Source organism: Vombatus ursinus, unplaced genomic scaffold (assembly GCF_900497805.2).
Source record: "Vombatus ursinus unplaced genomic scaffold, bare-nosed wombat genome assembly UNPS02014773.1, whole genome shotgun sequence".
NCBI classification, from domain to species: domain Eukaryota; kingdom Metazoa; phylum Chordata; class Mammalia; order Diprotodontia; family Vombatidae; genus Vombatus; species Vombatus ursinus.
In genome coordinates, this window is record NW_020954551.1 from 3076781 (window position 1) to 3095470 (window position 18690).

Consider the following 18690-nt stretch of genomic DNA (forward strand, 5'->3'; position numbering starts at 1 on the left):
AGACAGTGAAGGCAGGAGCGGCCTTTCCGCTATTCAGGGACCATTTTTTCCCCTGTAATATCTAACCCAGTTTTTTAAGATAAGTCATTCTGGTTGTACACCTTTTTTTTTTCTTTTTTTCCAACTTTTGGTGTTTTATGCTCCATGATTCCTTTTCTTCGTTGTAGTTGTAGCATAATACTGTGTGCTTCTGGCTCTGCTTCCTTGTATTGTGACTCATTCTTTATGGCTGCATGGAGTGTGTCTTTTTCTGAATCTAGAAGCATCAGATGTATGAGTGTTTTCAGTCTGAGCTTTCAGGAAGTGACCCACAGTGGATTCTTTCTACTTCAACTTTGTTCTCGGGTTCTCACTCCTGGGCAGTTTTCTTTTATAATTATGTGATTTATTCAAGATTTATGATATATTATGGTCATAAAATATTACGTTCTTTTATTAGGTGTTTAGCTATACTTCCTAAAGAGGTCAGAAACAGAGGGGAAGGATCAGTGTGTACAAAAATGCTTATATCAGCACTTCTTAGTTTAGAAAAATCACAACCAAAAGTAAGACAGTTTTGTTGCTGTTGTATCAAACATAATATACTCACAAAGACTATCCATGATAGAAGTTCACACTGTTTCATCTAGTCTGCTTTTCTCTAATTTGTAGATTGAGTCCATGTTTGTTGATATTTAAGTTCATAATATAGAAAAAATATTTTAAAAATATTAGATGACAATGAGATTAACAAAACTGAAAGAAAAATATAAATAAAACTAAGGGTCATATTTTAAACAATGAAACAAATAGCCCATTAGCTAAGTTGATTTAACAAAAGAAAAGTGAAAAAATGTTACCCTTATCAAAAAATGAAAAAAATTTTTAAAAAACCCGAGCAAATGAAGAAGTAAAGGGGATTATTAGAAACTAATTTGTACAGCTCTATGCCAGTAAGACCAAGAATTTTAAAAAATGATGGATGAATATTGACAAAAATATTAAATGCTCATATTAACAGAACAAGAAATGTGTTTAAATATATTTGAATATACAAGTCTATCAACCATTCAAAGAATAATCCCTTCCCATGTTGCATAAAGTGTTGAGCAAACCCCCCCTAAAAAAAAGGATCCTTGCCAAATTTCTTCTATGATATCAATATGCCTTGATACAAGGAAAACCAAAACAAAAAAACTTTAGACCAATATTCCTAACAAATATTAATGCAAAAATTTTAAACAAAATATAAGCAAAGAAGCTATAGCAACACAGTAAAAAGGCCATATACTATGACCAGGTTGGATTTATACCAGGAATACAATGTTGGTTCAATATTAGGAAAACTATAAACATAAAAATTCACATTTATAATGAGAATAGCAAAAAGTATGTGATTATACTAAGACGTGTTAAAAGCTTTTTCTTTGTATTTCTTTGTAATACAACATCTTTTTTTATAATTAGTTAATTTTATTTATTTTTAGTTTTCAACATTCACTTCCACAAGATTTTGAGTTCCAGATTTTCTCCCCGTCTCTCCCCTTCCCCCACTCCAAAATGGCATGCATTCTGAATGCCCCTTCCCCTAATCTGCCCTCCTTTCTATTACCCCCCCTTTTCTTATCCCCTTCCCCTTCTATTACAACATCTATTTTTATTAAAGACACTAGAAAACATAGGAATAAATAAACCTTACCTAAATATAAGTGGTATCTATCAAAATCAAGATCCAGTGTTATGTGTTGCAACAATGAATGAGACGCCTTTCCAGTAAGATCAAGTGTAAAGTAAGGATGTCCATTATCAGCACTACTGTTTGATATAGTGCTGGAAATGCTAGCTATAGCACAAAGAGAAGAAAAACAAATTGAAGGAATAAGCATACGCAAAGTTATAATTTTTTGCATATGATAAAATGATTTACTAAGAGAATGAACCTTGACTATCTAACTAAAAATTAATTAAAATAATAACTTTGCCACTGTTGCAGGATAGGCAATAAGTCATCAGCATTTTGGTTTATTACCAATGAAACCGAGCAGGAAATGATAGAAAAATTCCCTTTAAAATAACTGTATTATGTATAAAATACTTAGGAGTCTGCCTTCCAAGATATACTACAACTACAAAATCTTTTAAAGACAGAACTAAATTATTGGAGAAATAATAATTGCTCAGGAGTTAGGCTGAGCCAATATAATTAAAATGGCAATACTATATACATTAATTTACTTGCTCAGTGCCATACCAATCAAATTACTAAAGAATTTACCTTGTAGAGCTAGAAAAAATCAAAAGGTTGACTGTGTCAAAGGAGATTTTTTTAAGAAGTGGGATGGAAAGAATTTTATCAGTGGGATAAACTAGATATACAACAAACAGTAATCCATAAACCCAAAGACCCAGTTATTATGATTAGAATTCATCATTTGACAAAATGACCTGGAAAATTAGAAAACATTTTGGCAGAAACTAGGTATCGACCAACATCTCATACCACACATACCAAGAAACATTCCAAATAGATGAATAACTTAGATGTAAAACGTCACATTATAAAGAAATTAGAGGAGCAAGAAAGACATCCTTTCAGAACTATGAGTAAGGGAAGACTTTGTGACTGAACAAGGATTTCAGAGGACGTCAGAGGACAAAATGGACATTTTTAATTATGTGAAATTTAAGGGTTTGCGTAAATAAAGCCAATACACTTAAAATGGGAAACAGTTAATTGGGAGGATTTCATAGCAAATATCTCTGATAATGGCTTCATTTCTAACATGTATAAGGAACTGATTCAAATTTATAAGAATAAGGGCCTCCTTCAATAAGTGGTCAAAGAATATGAACAGGCACTATGCAAAGGAGAAAATCTAAAGTATTAATAGCCATATGAAGAAACGCATCAATTCACTAATAATTAGAGTAATACAAATTAAAGCAACTCTGAGGTTCTCTCTCACATCTCTTAGATTGGCAAAACTGACCAAAAAGGAAAGTTACACTTGGAGGGGCTGTGGGAAAACAGGCACATGCATACAATGTTGGTGGATCTGTGAAGTAATAGTCTAGCCATTCTGAAAAGCAGTTTGAAACCATGCTCATAAGCTTACTAAGTTGTACATAATACCCTTTGTCCCAGCAATACTACTGTGAGGCCTTCTATCCCAAGGAGTTGGAAGAAAGATGCAAAAGACCCATGTATACAAAAATACTTGTAGCACTTCTTTTTGTAATGGAAAATAATTGTAAATTAAGAGAAGTTCCCAACAGCTGGTGAATGGCTGAACAAATTTTAGTATATGACTGTAATAACATACTGTTATACCATCTGAAATGACAGCAGGGATGGTTCAGAGAGACCTGGGAAGACTTGTTTGAACTGATGCAGAGGGAAGTGAGCAGAACCACGAATACAGTTTATACAGTGACTGTACCATCATAGGAATAAACAGCTTTGAAAGATTTCAGAATTCTGATCAGTTCAGTGACCAGTCGCAATTCCAGAGGACCGAGATGAAGCGTACTACTCACTTCTTGACAGATGATGGAACCAAGATACAGAAGAAGACATGCATGCATTTTTGGACATGGCCAGTACAAGAGTTTATTTTTCTTCACTATACATATTTGTGACAAGGGTTTTGTTTTTCTTCTCTATTTTTTTTCCCAGTGAGTTAAGGGAGGTGAGAAGAAGAGAAAATAAATGCTCGTCAATTGAAAAAAATTTTTTTATAAAATAATACTAGATAAAGGATATAATGTAAACATGCTTCTTTAGGAATCATAAGATTTTTCATCTGATGTTCACAAAGGCTTTTTTTTTCTTTTGATAGCAAAAAAAGATTATGTCATAGGAATTTGAATTGAAAGTTTGATGCTTTATTTAGTATCTAGTTAACTTGATCATTTTGCAGTGAAATAATGAAGCATAACTCAAGTTCAAAAGCTGTTTTGCTATCAATGACTTGTTTGAAAAATTTTGTCAAACTTTTGTTTATTTTTTTTAAACCACGAATTTAACCTGCAGATTTCACCGAAGTGTTACAAGACAAGTATTGTTATCATTGTAGTTGAGAGACACATTTAATGGATTTTCCTCCAAAATATTCCCCACCAACCTTGATGAAATTTCCTGAATAAAAAAGAAGCCTATGTGCATACACTTATAAAAATGACAAAAGACAAAGCTTCTGGGGAGGGAGTTTGGCAGCAGCCCGTATGCCCTATGCTCTCCTGGCTTATCCCCCATTCTTCCATCTTCTGGGAAGCCAACCCCAAAACATGACGTGTTGTCATCTTGGAGAGAGCACTAGCACTTCTGTGCTGGATCCTGCCCCACAGCAGATAGCCTCCTCTTTTTCTCCCATCCATGAAGGATGATAGAGAGGCTGCAGAAAGGACTTGGATGATACATCCTGGGGGACGTTTCTGTTCTCTCTGAAAAGAACAGGCCTGTTATTTTCACAATATGTCCTATATCAGTTCTTCAACTCTTATCCATACAGATGTAGAAGCTTGTTCTTCCCCATCTACCAAGACTGATCAGGCTGCATTTGGAAGCTTTACTGATGTCTTTATTTTTAATATCAGCCACATCACTGCAAATGTGACTCCTTGCTGGTTAGGTTTAGGTATGCCAAATCATAGCAGACTTCTACTCTGGTAGACCACGGTAAGATGTTGCTTCTGTTTTCATTTTCTAGCTGCAATTGATGCCAATCACAGGATCTTTACTTGTAATTTTCAATTGCAAGTTCACTAAGCAACTGTGTTTAAAAGCACCCACCTTCACATGTGTATTTGTCCAAATGTAGACAGCTGAGTATATATATAATAAGTACATAATCAGCTGGTGTTTGAAGCATGTAACAAAGATATTGGAAATCACAGAAGGATGAGAATTTACCAACAAAAAGTGGCCATCTAAAATCTGGATATAGAGCCTGCTGGATATATCTGTATCAGATCAGATTATGCTAGCAATACAAGGTGTAAATGGTATGAAGAAAATGATGCCTCATCTGTGTTTCAGTCCCTCTCCAAGAACATTAGGTCATTATGGGTGTAATTTCAAAAATGGCAATCCTTAGAAGCTGGCCATTTCTAGAAGCATACTCCTGGCTACTCATGTAAACCATTCTGGACAGGAATCACATCTTCTGGTGATTTTTTTATTAGAATGAAAATAACATAAAGGCCAGCCGTGTTCAGGAAGAAGTATGACCTGTTTCTTGGAGAGCATCTCTAATTCCTCCCACAATTTCCATGAGCTTTCCATCAATCTTCTGTTTCCCAAAGAGATGAGAGTAAATCTATTCCCCTTTGTCCTTATAATGAGATCCTTTCATTGTCAGAAAAAAACAAATCAGACATGACTTCCCTCTATCATCCATTAAACTGAGCAAATAACTCTTTTCTCTGATGATAAATATTCCCAGTAGAGAGGCTGTTTAATTTGGAAAGAAATCTTGTTTCGTAGATAAATACTTTTATAATTTAGGAAAGACTTGGTAGCTTTTTTCTTTATTTTGTTTCCAGAATGTAGCAAACCTCCCCCCTCCCCCCCAAAAAATAACTGCTGTATCTTCAAGATGGTGGTAATTCTGACAGTTGGATGGAAAGAGATTTGGTTCTAAATGAATCTTGAAATATGTCCATCTGATTTGTGTCTCACCTACAGGTCCAAATAATGATAAAATAAATACAAAGCTTCTGATAAATTTTAAGGAAAAGTAAGGAATTTTCTCCATTAAGATAGTTGGATATTTGCCCTCTTCTTAGTTTTTTTTTTCAGTTTTAATATAATATTTTATTTTTCCCCAACTGCATGTTAAAACAAATTTTTAAACATTTATTTAAAACGGTTTGAGTTCCAAATTCTATCCCTCCCTCCCCTTTCCTCTTCCTGAGATGGTAAGCAAACTGATAGAGTTTATACACGTACAATCATGTAAAACATTTCCATATTAGTCATTTTGTACAAGAAGGTAAAAAATTTTTAAAAAGTAAAAAACTTATAAAATAAAGTGAAAAGTAGCATGCTTCTGTCTTTCTTTGGAGGTGGATAGCACGCTTCATCATTAGTCCTTTGGGATTGTTTCAAAACATTGTATTGCTGAGAATAGCTAAGTCATACACAGTTCTTCATCAAACAGTATTGCTGTTATTGTGTACAACATTCTCTGCTTCTGTTTACTTCACTGTGCATCAATTCATGTAAGTCTTTCCAGGTTTTTCTGAAATTCTACTCCTTGTCATTTCTTATAGCACAATAATATTCCATCATGATCATATACCACAGCTTATTTAACTATTCACCAATCAGTGGGTCTTCTTAGTTATTCTAAAACGTATTTGACCACATTATGGAGTAATATTCTTTGATTGATTAATTTGTAGGTGAACTGGAGAAGTTGAGAAAAGACTGGAGTGTATTGGAAGCAGAATGCCATTCTCTAAAAAAGGAAAATATTTTGCTTTCATCAGAACTTCAGCGACAAGAGAAAGAATTGCATAGGTATGTAATTCAGAAGGGAAATGCGGGATATGTCTTTGCCTCGTGTTTTATATTAACTTTTTTATGTTTTCATACTTTTTGTAAGTGACATATTCATTATAACTCAACTTGACAAAATGAGCAATGTTGATTAAATAGCCATTTTGTGCAGGGTATACTGGCAGGCCCTGAATAATGAGATTATCTGTAAGCCAGGATGTTATACCATCTGGTTTTGTCCTGCCATGAGCATGATTCTAGACTTCCCTCAGAGAATGCAAATCCATTGGAATATTTACCTATAAATAAAGCATAATTAGGAATGTGATTCTACTCCAAAAATTCTATTACATGTTAACTTTCAAATACAGATGAATTTTGTCTTATCCATGCTATTGATTCTGCCCCACACACATACATCCCATACTATCACAAGTGATATAAATATTATATTTTGAATCCTAAAAAGCCATGTGAAGAGAAGAAATAAGTAAGATTATGAATTCTCAAAAATACAGGTATTCCTTGTGTATTGCAGCTTGCTGTAGTACTTGGTGTCAAACGACATTCTCTTCCCTTATTGACTACAAAATTGGAGAAGCTTTCAGCTGGAATAAATGGGGTTACCTCACCCCCCCCCAAAAAAAAAGAAAGAAAGCTTATTGAAGCCTTTTTTCCATGTGCAGAAGGTATCAGAAACAACTAAGAGAACTTTGAGAGTTATGTGGTGAATTTAAGCAGAGCAAGCTATGCATAATAGATATCGGCATTTTTCCTACTGTGAAAATGCTTGTTTTATTTGGTGTTTAGGTTCAGAATAAAATAAAATTTTAAATATACACAGAAGGAAGGCCAGGAGGAATCACAGAAAAGCAGGATAGCTGTGAAAGTTACATAATGAATTAATTATATATTTTAAAAGAAACTCAGGCTTTATATAACAGATTCATAGTTTCATGTATAGTCTTCCTTTTTTTTTTTTTTCTTTTTTGGCAGTTGGGGTTAAATGACTTGCCGAGGGTCACACAGCTAGCAAGTGTCAAGTGTTTGGTCTGAGGCCAGATTTGAACTCAGGTCCTCCTGACTTCAGGGCCAGTGCTCTATCCACTGTGCCACCTAGCTGCCCCTTGGTCTTCCTTTTTCTATTTTACTATGTATATGGGAATTATTTTCCTTTTTGTTAAAGTAGTAAAAATCTTTAAAAAGTAAAATGTCTGTGCAGTGGATAGAGCTCTGGCCTTGGAGTCAGGAGAACCTGAGTTCAAATCCGGCCTCAGACACTTGACACTTACTAGCTGTATGACCATAGGCAAGTCACTTAACCCTGAATGCCTCACCAAAAAATATCAATGAATGAATGAATGAATGAATGAATAAAAGAATAAAAGAATGTCTAGCCCCTGCAGATCTCAGGGTAGTTTGTATAGTATAGACCATGACTTGGCTTTTGTGTTAACAGCTCTCAGAAGCAGAGCTTAGAACTTACCAGTGATCTGAGCATCCTTGAAATGACCCGGAAAGAGCTGGAGAATCAAGTGGGATCCTTGAAGGATCAACATCTTCGGGATTCAGCAAGTTGGAAGACCCTTCTCAACAAAGCTGAAAATGAAGCAAAGGCTGTTCGGAAAGAGGTAAAGGGAAGAGACGTTGTGCAGACCCCATTGTGATGGGACTTCATGACAAAAGCACCTGATCTTAATTCAAGTTAGAACAGAAAGCAGTAGATGCATCAGATGTCACTTAAATGGATGCCTGTAGTACTTGGCATTTGTCTGTTCTTGTGTATCATGATGCAATGTGTCAAGAATTGAAGAGGACCCAGTGCAGAGCATCACTTGTTAGTTGGCAAAGTTCATGTTTCCTTTTTAATTCTTGTGTACTAGTTAATTATCCTACGTAAGGAGACTTTCTCTGATTGTTTACTCTTTCCCTGGTCTTTCAAAGTTAAGAGTATCAGAATGTCAGAATACAATCTGACTATTTCTGCTTGATCTTTAGTGTATTGCTGCCTCTTCCTTTTATTCCTTTGCTATGCTCCCTTGGATGTATTAGGAAGAATTACGTTATATGAGATTTCATTCTATGGCAGAGTAGCCCGGGGGGTTCTATTCGGGTTTAACTGTGCTCATTCTTCTAATGCCCAGTAATGCATGCACTTTATAGTAGTATTGGCATTAAGGGACCTTTGATTCAGCAATCTCTTCCTTGAAATTAATAAGGGATTAGGTTAACCTAAACCATAATTCTCAGTCTTTTTTTTTATGAGGAGCCCTTTTCTCATTCCCTGGATCTTTGAAATCACAGGAGGTGCTGATAGAAAACCAGTCCTCGCTGGGCTCTTCAGCAGCCAGTAATACGACTCTTCCTGCTAAGAATCTTGGCAGCCCCCAGAAAGGGAAATATGGCAGCATGTCCACCTATTGACCAGGGACCCTAGATCGAGGGTCTTCTTAATGAACAAGCAATGAGAAAGGCACCTCAAGAAAAACTAGTCTTTAATGCATTCCCGTGCTGGTTATTAGAAGATATTTGTTCATTCAGTGTAATTTTTTTTTTTTTTTGCTTTCCTTTCTTTGTAGTATCAAACTTGGAAATGATTGTTCTTCTGTCTTTATGTTTGTTACTAAAAACCTGTAAATTTCTTTGTGTTTTCTGTGGGTATTTTTATTCTGTAATATGTTCTTCCAGTCTTTGTTAAATATGTTAAATCAGAGAGAGGCTTCACTTACCATTTACTGGATCACAAATTGTGTGCCAAATTACATATGCCATTGTTTGAACAATCTCAACGCTTTGTAGCCATCTTGTCATCCATATTCCGTAATTCTATAATCCAGGAAGAATTATGCCTATGGAAGATGGTTTAATTGTATGTTAATATGAAGGCATTAGTCATTTTGTTCCATTATTCTTATGAATATTATGGTCATTGAATAGTAAGTCGATGCAATAAGGCTTTAACTGTTCATGTGAACGGCAGTAGCATGTTGTCCCAACCTCTTTGAGGGTTGGTAGTTGCTGGATTGCATTAAAGGCAGCCAATCATTTGACTATGTCTGATCTTGTCAGTGTAGTTCATGTGCATTTCCCTCTCAGCCTGTTTCATATTAACATGGCATAATTGTGTGGAATCATTATATTCTTGTAATATAAGGTGACTTATCTTCCCTTTTGCTGTGATTTAATTTAACTTGTTGTATATTATTCTATTATCCAAAATTTTGTGAATGTGTAAAGCTTCATGTATATGGAATTCACTTGAAATTAACTGGTATTACTTTTATCTCTGTATGCATTTTTCTCCACATTTCCTCTTTACCTTCCTTTCTCTTATAGCATCAACAATACATAAGTATTAGGGTAATATTCCTCACTCTTATAAGTCAAACTAAGGAAGATAGGCACTGGTTAGTTAGGTAAAGGGTAACTTGGGCTGCTGACAGATATTACATGCTGCATTTCCCTGATTCCACACAGAGCTCATAATCTCAAGTTATCAAGGTTATCAGACAAGCTGAACAAGGTCGTGGAAGTTCATCTCTGAATGGCTTTCTCAATGAACCAAAATGACTTCGTGCGCGCATGCGCGCACACGCACACACACACGCACACACACACACACACACACACACACACACAAGATTGTAAACTTTCAAAGGCTGTAGATAGCCTAGCTGTGGTTGTTGTTCATGTGAGGATGAAGCTATAAGACAAGAAGCCAGTGGTAGAGAATTCAGAAATGTTTATATTTGTCTTTGCAAAGTGTTTTCAGTCTTTGAAGTGATAGGAACGTGTTGTTCAGTCTTTTTTCAGTCATGTGCAATCTTTTGTGACCCCATTTGGGTTTTGTTGGCAAAGGTACGAAGGTGGTTTGCCATTTCCTTCCCCAGTTTATTTTATAGATGAGGAAACTGAGGCAAACAGGGTTCAGTGACTTGCCCAGGGTCACACATCTAGTAAGTGTCTGAGGCCAGATTTCAACTGGGGGAGATGAGCCTTCCTGACTCCAGGTCTGGCACTCTATCCGCTGCACCACCTAGCTGCCACGTTAGGAATTTACCTTATCCAAAAACTCACTGTACTTGTGATCCCTGCCGGAGGACTTGCCTTACTTGGGACCATGAGATTTATAGCATGAGAGGACAAGGGAGATCTTTTAGTCCAGTCTCATTATTTAGTAGAGAAAACGCAGACTGAGGAAGCTGAGGTGACTTGTTCAAGGTTACACGGTTGCAGAGGCAGGATTAGAACCTGGGTCTTTGGATTCTATTGCATGATGGAAAACATTCTAAAGGGCTAAAGCAGACAGAGTTTGGTGTCTCAAAACTTCTGTGTCACAGATCTGTGCCCTGCCTAGATTGGGATGCGTAGTCGAGTACTTTAGTTGAAGACGCTTTCTGCTGAGCTCCAGACAGGAGCAGCAGTCAAGATGCAAAGCAAACCCAGGAAGGTAGAAGCCTTCTTCACATTCATTGTAGAGCCCCAGTCTGCTCATCAGAGTCCGTGCTGTCATTGCAGTGCCAAGGCTTAGAGGGCTCGGTACAGTGAGAGCCTGTTGGCCGGGCAGATGGACTTGGAGCCACTGCCGCCAGAAGACCCAGTGCTCAAAGAAAACCGCATCAGACCTTCTTTGGGAGAATGGTCATAGAATCAGACAGTTTCTTGGGTGCCTCCCTAACTGCTTCTGGGCACCCTGCTTCAGTGGCCCCTGGGCCGCTTGTGCCTCATCTGTCAAACCGTCCCTCCTCCTCCTCTAAAAGGACCACAACCAGCCATAACCAACTGATCTCAGTATAAGTTAATCTGTTTTCAAAGGTCCTAACACCAAGACTGACTGTTTACATGCACTCCCAGCATCGACTGGACCTTAGAGATCATCTAGTTTAACAGTCCAAGAGCAATTTACATTTTTAAAAAAACCCACATGATGAATAAAATTCCAGGCACTGCAGCAAAATGAAGTTGATGTCAGGCAGTGTTGAGGAGAACCTTTTCAGTACTTGGAAATCCTCGGGAATGGGAGCTGTGTTCGGTTTGTTGTGTTTAGCTTACATACGACTCCTCTATTTCTGTCCCCTTGAAAACTTTCAATTTTGTCCTTGGGGACTCAAAAAACAGAGGCTGTGACTAGATAGCGGTTGAGAGGAGGCGGCCCATTCACGTGCAGGCACAGGCACATCTTTCTGTCCATGCTGTATGTTTTGTCAATCGCACACACTGTGTGAGAGAGTTAAATCCTCCTTTTCCATCACAGCATCTAACATGTAGGTACTTAAATTTAAAATAGCAATTACTTTCCGTTTCATAACAGTGATAATGTCAAATCCATTTAATTCATAAAACATTTAATACGAGCTGAATTTAGTCAAGGCACTGTGCCTAGGTTCTAGGGCTGAAGAAGCAAAGAGCTTGTCCTCCAAGAGCTTATATTCTACTGTACAACAGTTACCCAAATATAGAAGCACACTAAAAAAAAGTTAAATGAGAGAGAGTAGTTTAATAGCTGAGCAACTTGAGAAGGCTCCATGGAGATGATGGTGCTGGAACTGAGCTTTGCAGGAAGCTGTGGATTCTAAGGAGTTGGAAATGAGGAGAGACTGCCTTCCAGGCATGGGGATAGCTTGGACATATAGGCGCTGAGACAGGACTTGGAATGTCAAGTCCAGGGAAAAGCTGAGTGGCCCAGTTGGGCCAGAATGTGTACAGTTTATAGTAGGGATTAATGCAGCCAGATTTATCTAGGCACACGAGTTTGTGTGGAGAGGCTAGAAACAGGGAGTTCATCTAGGTATCTGTTAAATAGTCTAAGGGAGAGTATATGGACTAGGGTGGTAGCCCTATGAGTGGAGAGATCCCTGTGAAGGACGTGGTGGGGGGAGAGGAGAAGAAACCAGGTGGGAGGGATGGAAAAGGAGGAAGGCAAAGGTGTTGGGTTATAAACCAGGGGGTATGGGGCTGAGAAGATGAGAGAGCTGGGCTCGATGGTGGCGTGTGGATTGGGACGTGTGGAACTTGAAATACCCTTGGGGGCTTCAGGACTCAAAGACTTGAGGGCTGTGAGTGTTTTCCCAAGTAGACATTCCTCTTGGCTTTTATCACTTAAGCTTTGGAGTCTTCTTTTCCCTTATCTTCTCTTGGAGCCTTGGTGGGGAGGGGGAGGGACTTGGTTTAGAGAAGCGAGATAGATCATTGACTCCCTGGCCAAAAAGGGCTGATGCCATCAGGTCACAGTGGTCATCTTTTGTCTGACTCCTCCAAGAAAGACTCCTGCCCCTTCCACATTTGTCCAGGACAGTGTAGAAGCCTGTGGAGAAGAAGCCCGGCTCCACACCCATTCTAAGCGGGGTCTGCCCACTGTTTTTTCTTTGCCTATAGTATGAAAGGACACAGACTCAACTCTCAGAGCTGGAGCTGAAGTTTCAAAGGACCGAGCAGGAAAAACAATCCATCACCAGTGAGCTCAGACAATGTCAAGACACCCTGAAGCAGCTACAAGAAAAAGGAAACAATGTAAGTCTTTACAAACTTGGGGTCGGTTTGGATGAGGTGCGGAGAATGCAGGGCTTCAGTTGGTATCCCCAAGTACCCATGACAGAGTCCTAGAGCCCTCCGTGTTCTTGGCTGTCCTACCCACCGGTGTCATGGTAAACACCTATACCCATCATCCCCAAAGAAAGGGAGTCATTTGTGGAATCACTGTGGTGGTCAGCAATATGGTGAGAATTTCCCCTTGTGGTCACACAAATATGGGTAAGTACTGGGGCCTTCATGAGGGAAACACTCAATTGCAAGAAGAGGAAGCATCCTCTGACGAAGTTCACACCCTCCACACTTGACTTGTCTTCCATTCTAATCTCTGGGTTACCCCACCCAGAGACTTCTGTGACCTATATGACCAGAAGAAGACATTTATCCCTTATTTTTGGATACACACAATACCAATGCCCAGGGGTTTTTCCATCATATCCAATGAAAATTTCATGATGGCATAATTCTCTCTAGTTAGGATTAGAAAGATGAAAGTTTACTCCGATCTTTTCTCTTTCTTGGGAATATTGGAAAATATTTGTGTAATCAAGGATGTTATGATATAAATCATGAATAGCAACAGTTTGAATTTGTATTTGCTTTTTAAAAGAAACATTAGTTACCCTTAATGTTGTTGTGTGTATTTAGTTATCGCCGACCTCGTGAGCTTTCACTGGTGGGTGTTCTTTCATGTGACTGACTTTGCAAGTGTTAGTAGCTTTGACTATTCTAAGTCTCCTGTCACTGCTTTGGGAACTGCAGTGGTTGTGAGCAACACTTTTTTTTTTGTGTGTGTGTGTGTGTTTGTTTTTTGGGGGTTTTTTTATTTTTTGTTTTTGGTTTTGGGTTTTTTTTTGGTGGACGCTGGCACAAGGCTTGATTGGCAGCACCACTGCACACATAGGTAGTCGTGCAACTCACTGGTCACGTGCAATTTGTCCTGCCCCCAGAACATTCTCTATTGGCATATAATCAAGACTTGTTTCACGAGGTGAGGCCTCTTAAATTGGTGATAAGCCATGGATGGAGTTTTTACTACCAAGTGATAATGGTTTATTTTTATCTTAATAGCTATATGAGGACTCTATAATAAATTCATGTTTTTAGGTTACTTCTTTCTTTAGTTTTAGTTTTACCTTCCTGATTGTGGAAATTCAGTTCTATTTCTAAAAAAAAAAATTACCCTAAAAAGGCATCTAGCATAATCAGAATTGTAGCCCTGGTGTCATAAGAACCAATAACTTCTCTCCATAGTGATGTTTAAAAATAAACAAGAATTCCAAAGTAAAATGGTTTTTGCTCAAAAGAAACTTGCCGTTTCACTATATAAAAGCAATTCGAGCCCATGTTCTATTAACACTCATACACGTATGCGCCCAGAGAGATGTTCCTCACAATTGAAATTTGTTTCGGTAAGTGCACAGTGACTGGAGTATATTTTGCCAGTTTAATATGATCTCTCTGATAACGTGTAACTTACAGCCCCACAGCTTCTTTGCTGCCTTTTTTTGAAAGGGAGGATCATTCACGGTTTCTTTGGTGCCTAATGCAACCCCAGGAAGTGTCCTACACCAGAGGATGAGTGAAGGATTGATCTGAGACCTTGTCTGAGAGTCAGGAAATAACCATATGGATCATAAATCGTTAGTGATTTCCAGTGGTTACCTTGTCCAAAGTTGTTTTGTGCACATAGCTCCTATCACAAAGCAGTACACTAACAAATAGTTTGGCAAGTTAACGTAAAATTGAACCAGGCATTTTTCCTAAATTAAATTCCATGTGGTGTAGTGAAACCTACACTAATTTCCTTGACTTGTTTGTGTGAAGGGAGTAGTATGCTGGTGTACGACAGTCCGACATTCTGTATTGTGTTAGATGTCTTTCATACGTTCTTATTCATGCCATACTTAATGCTATGACTTAGCTTTCCCCCATCTAAATCATCTGATCTGATTTTTAGAGCACAAAATGATTTTTAATTCCCTTCCCTTCTTTAGCCGTCCATATTCCAACCCGTCCCAGCCGTTTTCATCGGCCTATTCCTGGCTTTCCTGTTTTGGTGTTACGGTCCATTGTGGTAGAGAAAGGTACAAGCACCCTGTTGAGTCGATGTCTGTCCGTCCCTGTCACCTCTTTGTGCCATATTTGTAAACTAGTGCATGGGGAACAACACAGGTATTTTGTTTCCTGAAGCAAACCCTTCATTTGTGCTTCCTCCCACCAAGCTCAACGATCAACTAATCATGTAACGTTCTGTCTGTTTCCTTTGTGGTAATGCTAACCATGAATTAATTCCAAACATCCCAGTTGTTCAATGTTCAGCTTCCAGCTGGGTCTTTGTCTCTCGCAAAAGCAGAGTAAACTTTTTGTCTCTAGTGCTGCAGTGTTGGTCAGTGCTCTCCAAAAGAAAATGAGAAGTTCACTCAGGTTTGAACAAGAAATGAAGAGTTTGCCTCTCCATTTTTAAGCCAGCTTCCTTTTCCTCCCCAACTCATCCCCTTAATACTGTGGCAGTTATTTAATACTTTTTCTCTTTTCACTGTGGCTGTGAAGAAGATGAAAAAGGATGAAATTGGAATAGTGGACTCGTTATCCCAGACCCAATTAAGCCTGCACGGCTCTTCTCTTCCAACACACCCTTCGCCATAGCTTTCTGATCTCTGACTTGTTAAAGAGGAAACAGTAGTTTAAAAGCAGTTCGGCTTTATTGGTTTTTGTTTTTTGGGGAGTTGGGGGTGGGAGGTGGTCAATACCCACTGGGAACAAATTAAAGGAAAGCTGATAACAAGATTAGGTTGGTCATAAAAGGAAAGATTTAAGGTTGATTTCAGGGTTGGTTTGCATTGCCCATGGCGTTTTTCTTATTGGTGGGCAGATTTGTTTAACTTGAAACCAGCATGCAAACTGTGCTAAATTGGGTCAGAAGTCTACCTGAAGTGTAACAAGTGGAATTTAGCACAGGTTTTAAACTATCTATTTTTTGAAGTCTTGTGTGGTCTTCAGGTCACTCTACCCCTTACCCCAGTCTACACTCCCCCTCCCTCCAACATGCCCTTAACACATGCTGGGCCTTGAATTGAGAAACCTAAAATTTAGCCTAAATGTGTTGTGGTGGAAGCACCTCTGTACAGTTCATTTTTTTAGACTGTTGAAAAATCTTGGTATAGTGTGAATAAAGGAGTTTCAATCCTGAGAGGTTTAACATAAGTCTCTCTTCTAGGTGCCAAATGTGTAGCCAGGTTGAGAACTGCTAAGGACATTTCCTGGTGATGTGTTATCCTTCTGCATAGTTGGCCACTGGAATTGTACCTGCCAGTCAGATTGCCTTTTTTGTTTTTTAAATGAGTCTCCTGGTTTAAGAAGTCAAGATTTTCTGACAGTGAGAGGTAGAATTAAGATTCACTGTGCTTTGTGATGAGTTTTCAAGATTCTTTGGACAGAGGGCTTAGTTCACTAGTTGGTATGAAAGGCTGAGGGAAATGTGATATTGACTCTTGGTTTCTTTCTGCACAGAGACACTGGCCTTGGATGCCCATGTTGGCAGCTCTGGTAGCTGTGACAGCCGTAGTGTTGTATGTACCAGGCCTAACCAGAGCTTCACCATGAGAACTTTGGTTGGTTCCGTATCCTGCCCTCCTCTTAGAAGCTGGCGGGGAGAACAGATCCATTTTCTTCCTTTTTACCTCTTAATACAACAAAAGTGCAAGAAAAGAACAGTCGGGGTCATTGCTTTAAATTGTATAAAATGTATCTGTCTATAAAGAGGGAATAAAATTGTGACTTTATTCTACTGTAAGCAATAATTTGCTTGCAATTTTTCATGTAATTTTTTAATTAGTATGTTGAGATTCTAAATATTATGGTGGCCTAAAGTAGGCTTCTTGGTACCAAATTATTTATAACATTTAGGTTTATGACTATTTTACTCTAGATGCTGATTGCCAGATAATTCATTTTCTGATTGGACACATCCCCAAACCAAACAGCTGGTAAATACATACATGGGAAAAGAGGCACTGTGTGCTCAGTGCCTATCATTTTGAAATAAATATATGCACATATATTTTTTTTACATATTGACACCATTTTTACTTGCTATAAACCACTGAGCTATTGGGAACAACGGCTACTATAGCTATAGAGACAACGGCTACTTCCATAGATTTTTTTTCAAGGAAAAGACACATTTGGGAAAGGTTCTGTTTTAGCAGCGATTTGAGAAGTATACATGCTTTGGTGCAGCCTTAATGTGACTTGAAGATGTGGATGGCATCAGCCTGGAAAAACTTTGTAAGAGTGTGTGTATTTTCTTGAGTGAACTGAAGTATTTCTGGGAGCAAAAAGATAATCATTTCACAGCTACAGCAACAGTAAACCAAACTGTTCAATTGGAATGTAATTTATTCAACTTTATGCATTCAAAGTAGAGAGACCATTTCTTTACTTTCTCATCTACAACATTTTAGGAAGCATGGTTGTTTTTTTTTTCCTCCTCACTTATTCTTCCAAACATTGCTTTAAAGAGGGAAAATGTGTCTTCTTTAGATAAACTTTTGTTGACTTAACTTTGTTATGAGAGTTTGGAGTGCATCTATAGCTGATCGATCTACTGGACGAGGTGAATTTCTGTAAACCCAGGGAATGAATCTTACGGTTAGGGATGCAAATGGCTTTATTTCTTTTGTTTTGTTTTGTTTTGTTTTTGTCGTTTTTTCAAACTGAGTAGTTTCGTTCATGAGAAGCACTACTTCAGTTGGGATCTTATCAGTTAAATGCCCAAGTCAAAAAGTGAGCTACAGTTTTTTGTAGCTCAATGGTTATGTCAATAAAGTTTGCTGAAATCTCTGTAATATACTGAAGTATTAATAGAGTGATGGTTTTTTAGAAAATGGAGATGAGAAAAAACTCAATGAATTGGCTTGGATTCTCCATGGCAATCTACAGGTCTTGCCAAATACTTAAATAGGAGTTTAGTATCTAATTTGCCTTGTGAGGTTTTGGGGGTCATTGTTTATATGTTAAAGGTTATATTTTAAGCTATTGGGGATTTGCTGTTGGGAGAACCATTAGATTTATGGAAGAATTAGTCCACAAATGACTTGCAGAAAATATCACCTTGTTCGTTTCACCATTTTTCTGTTGCAGGAAGCTATTCCCTCACAGAATGCTCATATGCCAGTGGTACTCTGTACCTCTTGTATATAGGTTATTGCAAATATTGTTCTGAAATGCTTAACTTCAGAATTACATTTTTTTAAAGTAAATAATTGTTTTAAATCTATTTTGTAAAGATATAAAGTACAATAGAATTTCTGGAATACAGATTAAACTATTTGCACTAACACACGTGATGTGCATGATTTAATAAAATAACTTTACTCTCCCTATGCATGTTTGAGTTGGATCTCATTTGAAACCTTTAGAGTTGACATTACCATTGGGTTCATAATGCACCTGTCCTAAAATGGCAGTATGACAGTCACCTACATATGGTATGTTTGGTATTCTTAGGATTTGTTAAAAACTGTAAGCCTTGTTTAATTAGACCATTCATAAGTCTCCTACCCCTAACATTTCTTTCCTTTTCATAAAATAACTGAGAGTGCTGAAGAGCTCCAGTCCCTTAACATAAAATAGTGGAACAATTATGTGATGTGAACCCAATGTTTGTAAGCAACACC

At 37.9% G+C, this 18690-nt stretch overlaps 1 protein-coding gene across 4 annotated transcripts in view; it reads left to right on the forward strand.

Annotated features, from left to right (window-relative positions):
• SLMAP (sarcolemma associated protein) overlaps positions 1-18396 on the forward strand; it is a 165877-nt gene extending 147481 nt beyond the window's left edge. For 3 of the 4 annotated variants that reach the window (XM_027863757.1, XM_027863754.1, XM_027863756.1), the window contains 4 exons: positions 6385-6502; positions 7941-8112; positions 12857-12991; positions 16523-18396. In XM_027863757.1, coding sequence (XP_027719558.1) covers positions 6385-6502; positions 7941-8112; positions 12857-12991; positions 16523-16615 — 518 coding nt within the window. In that variant the 3' untranslated portion in view covers positions 16616-18396. Of the gene's footprint in view, positions 1-6384; positions 6503-7940; positions 8113-12856; positions 12992-15006; positions 15097-16522 lie in introns of all 4 variants that reach the window. The other variant, XM_027863755.1, reaches the window with a different exon arrangement.
• Positions 18397-18690: the final 294 nt, after the last annotated feature.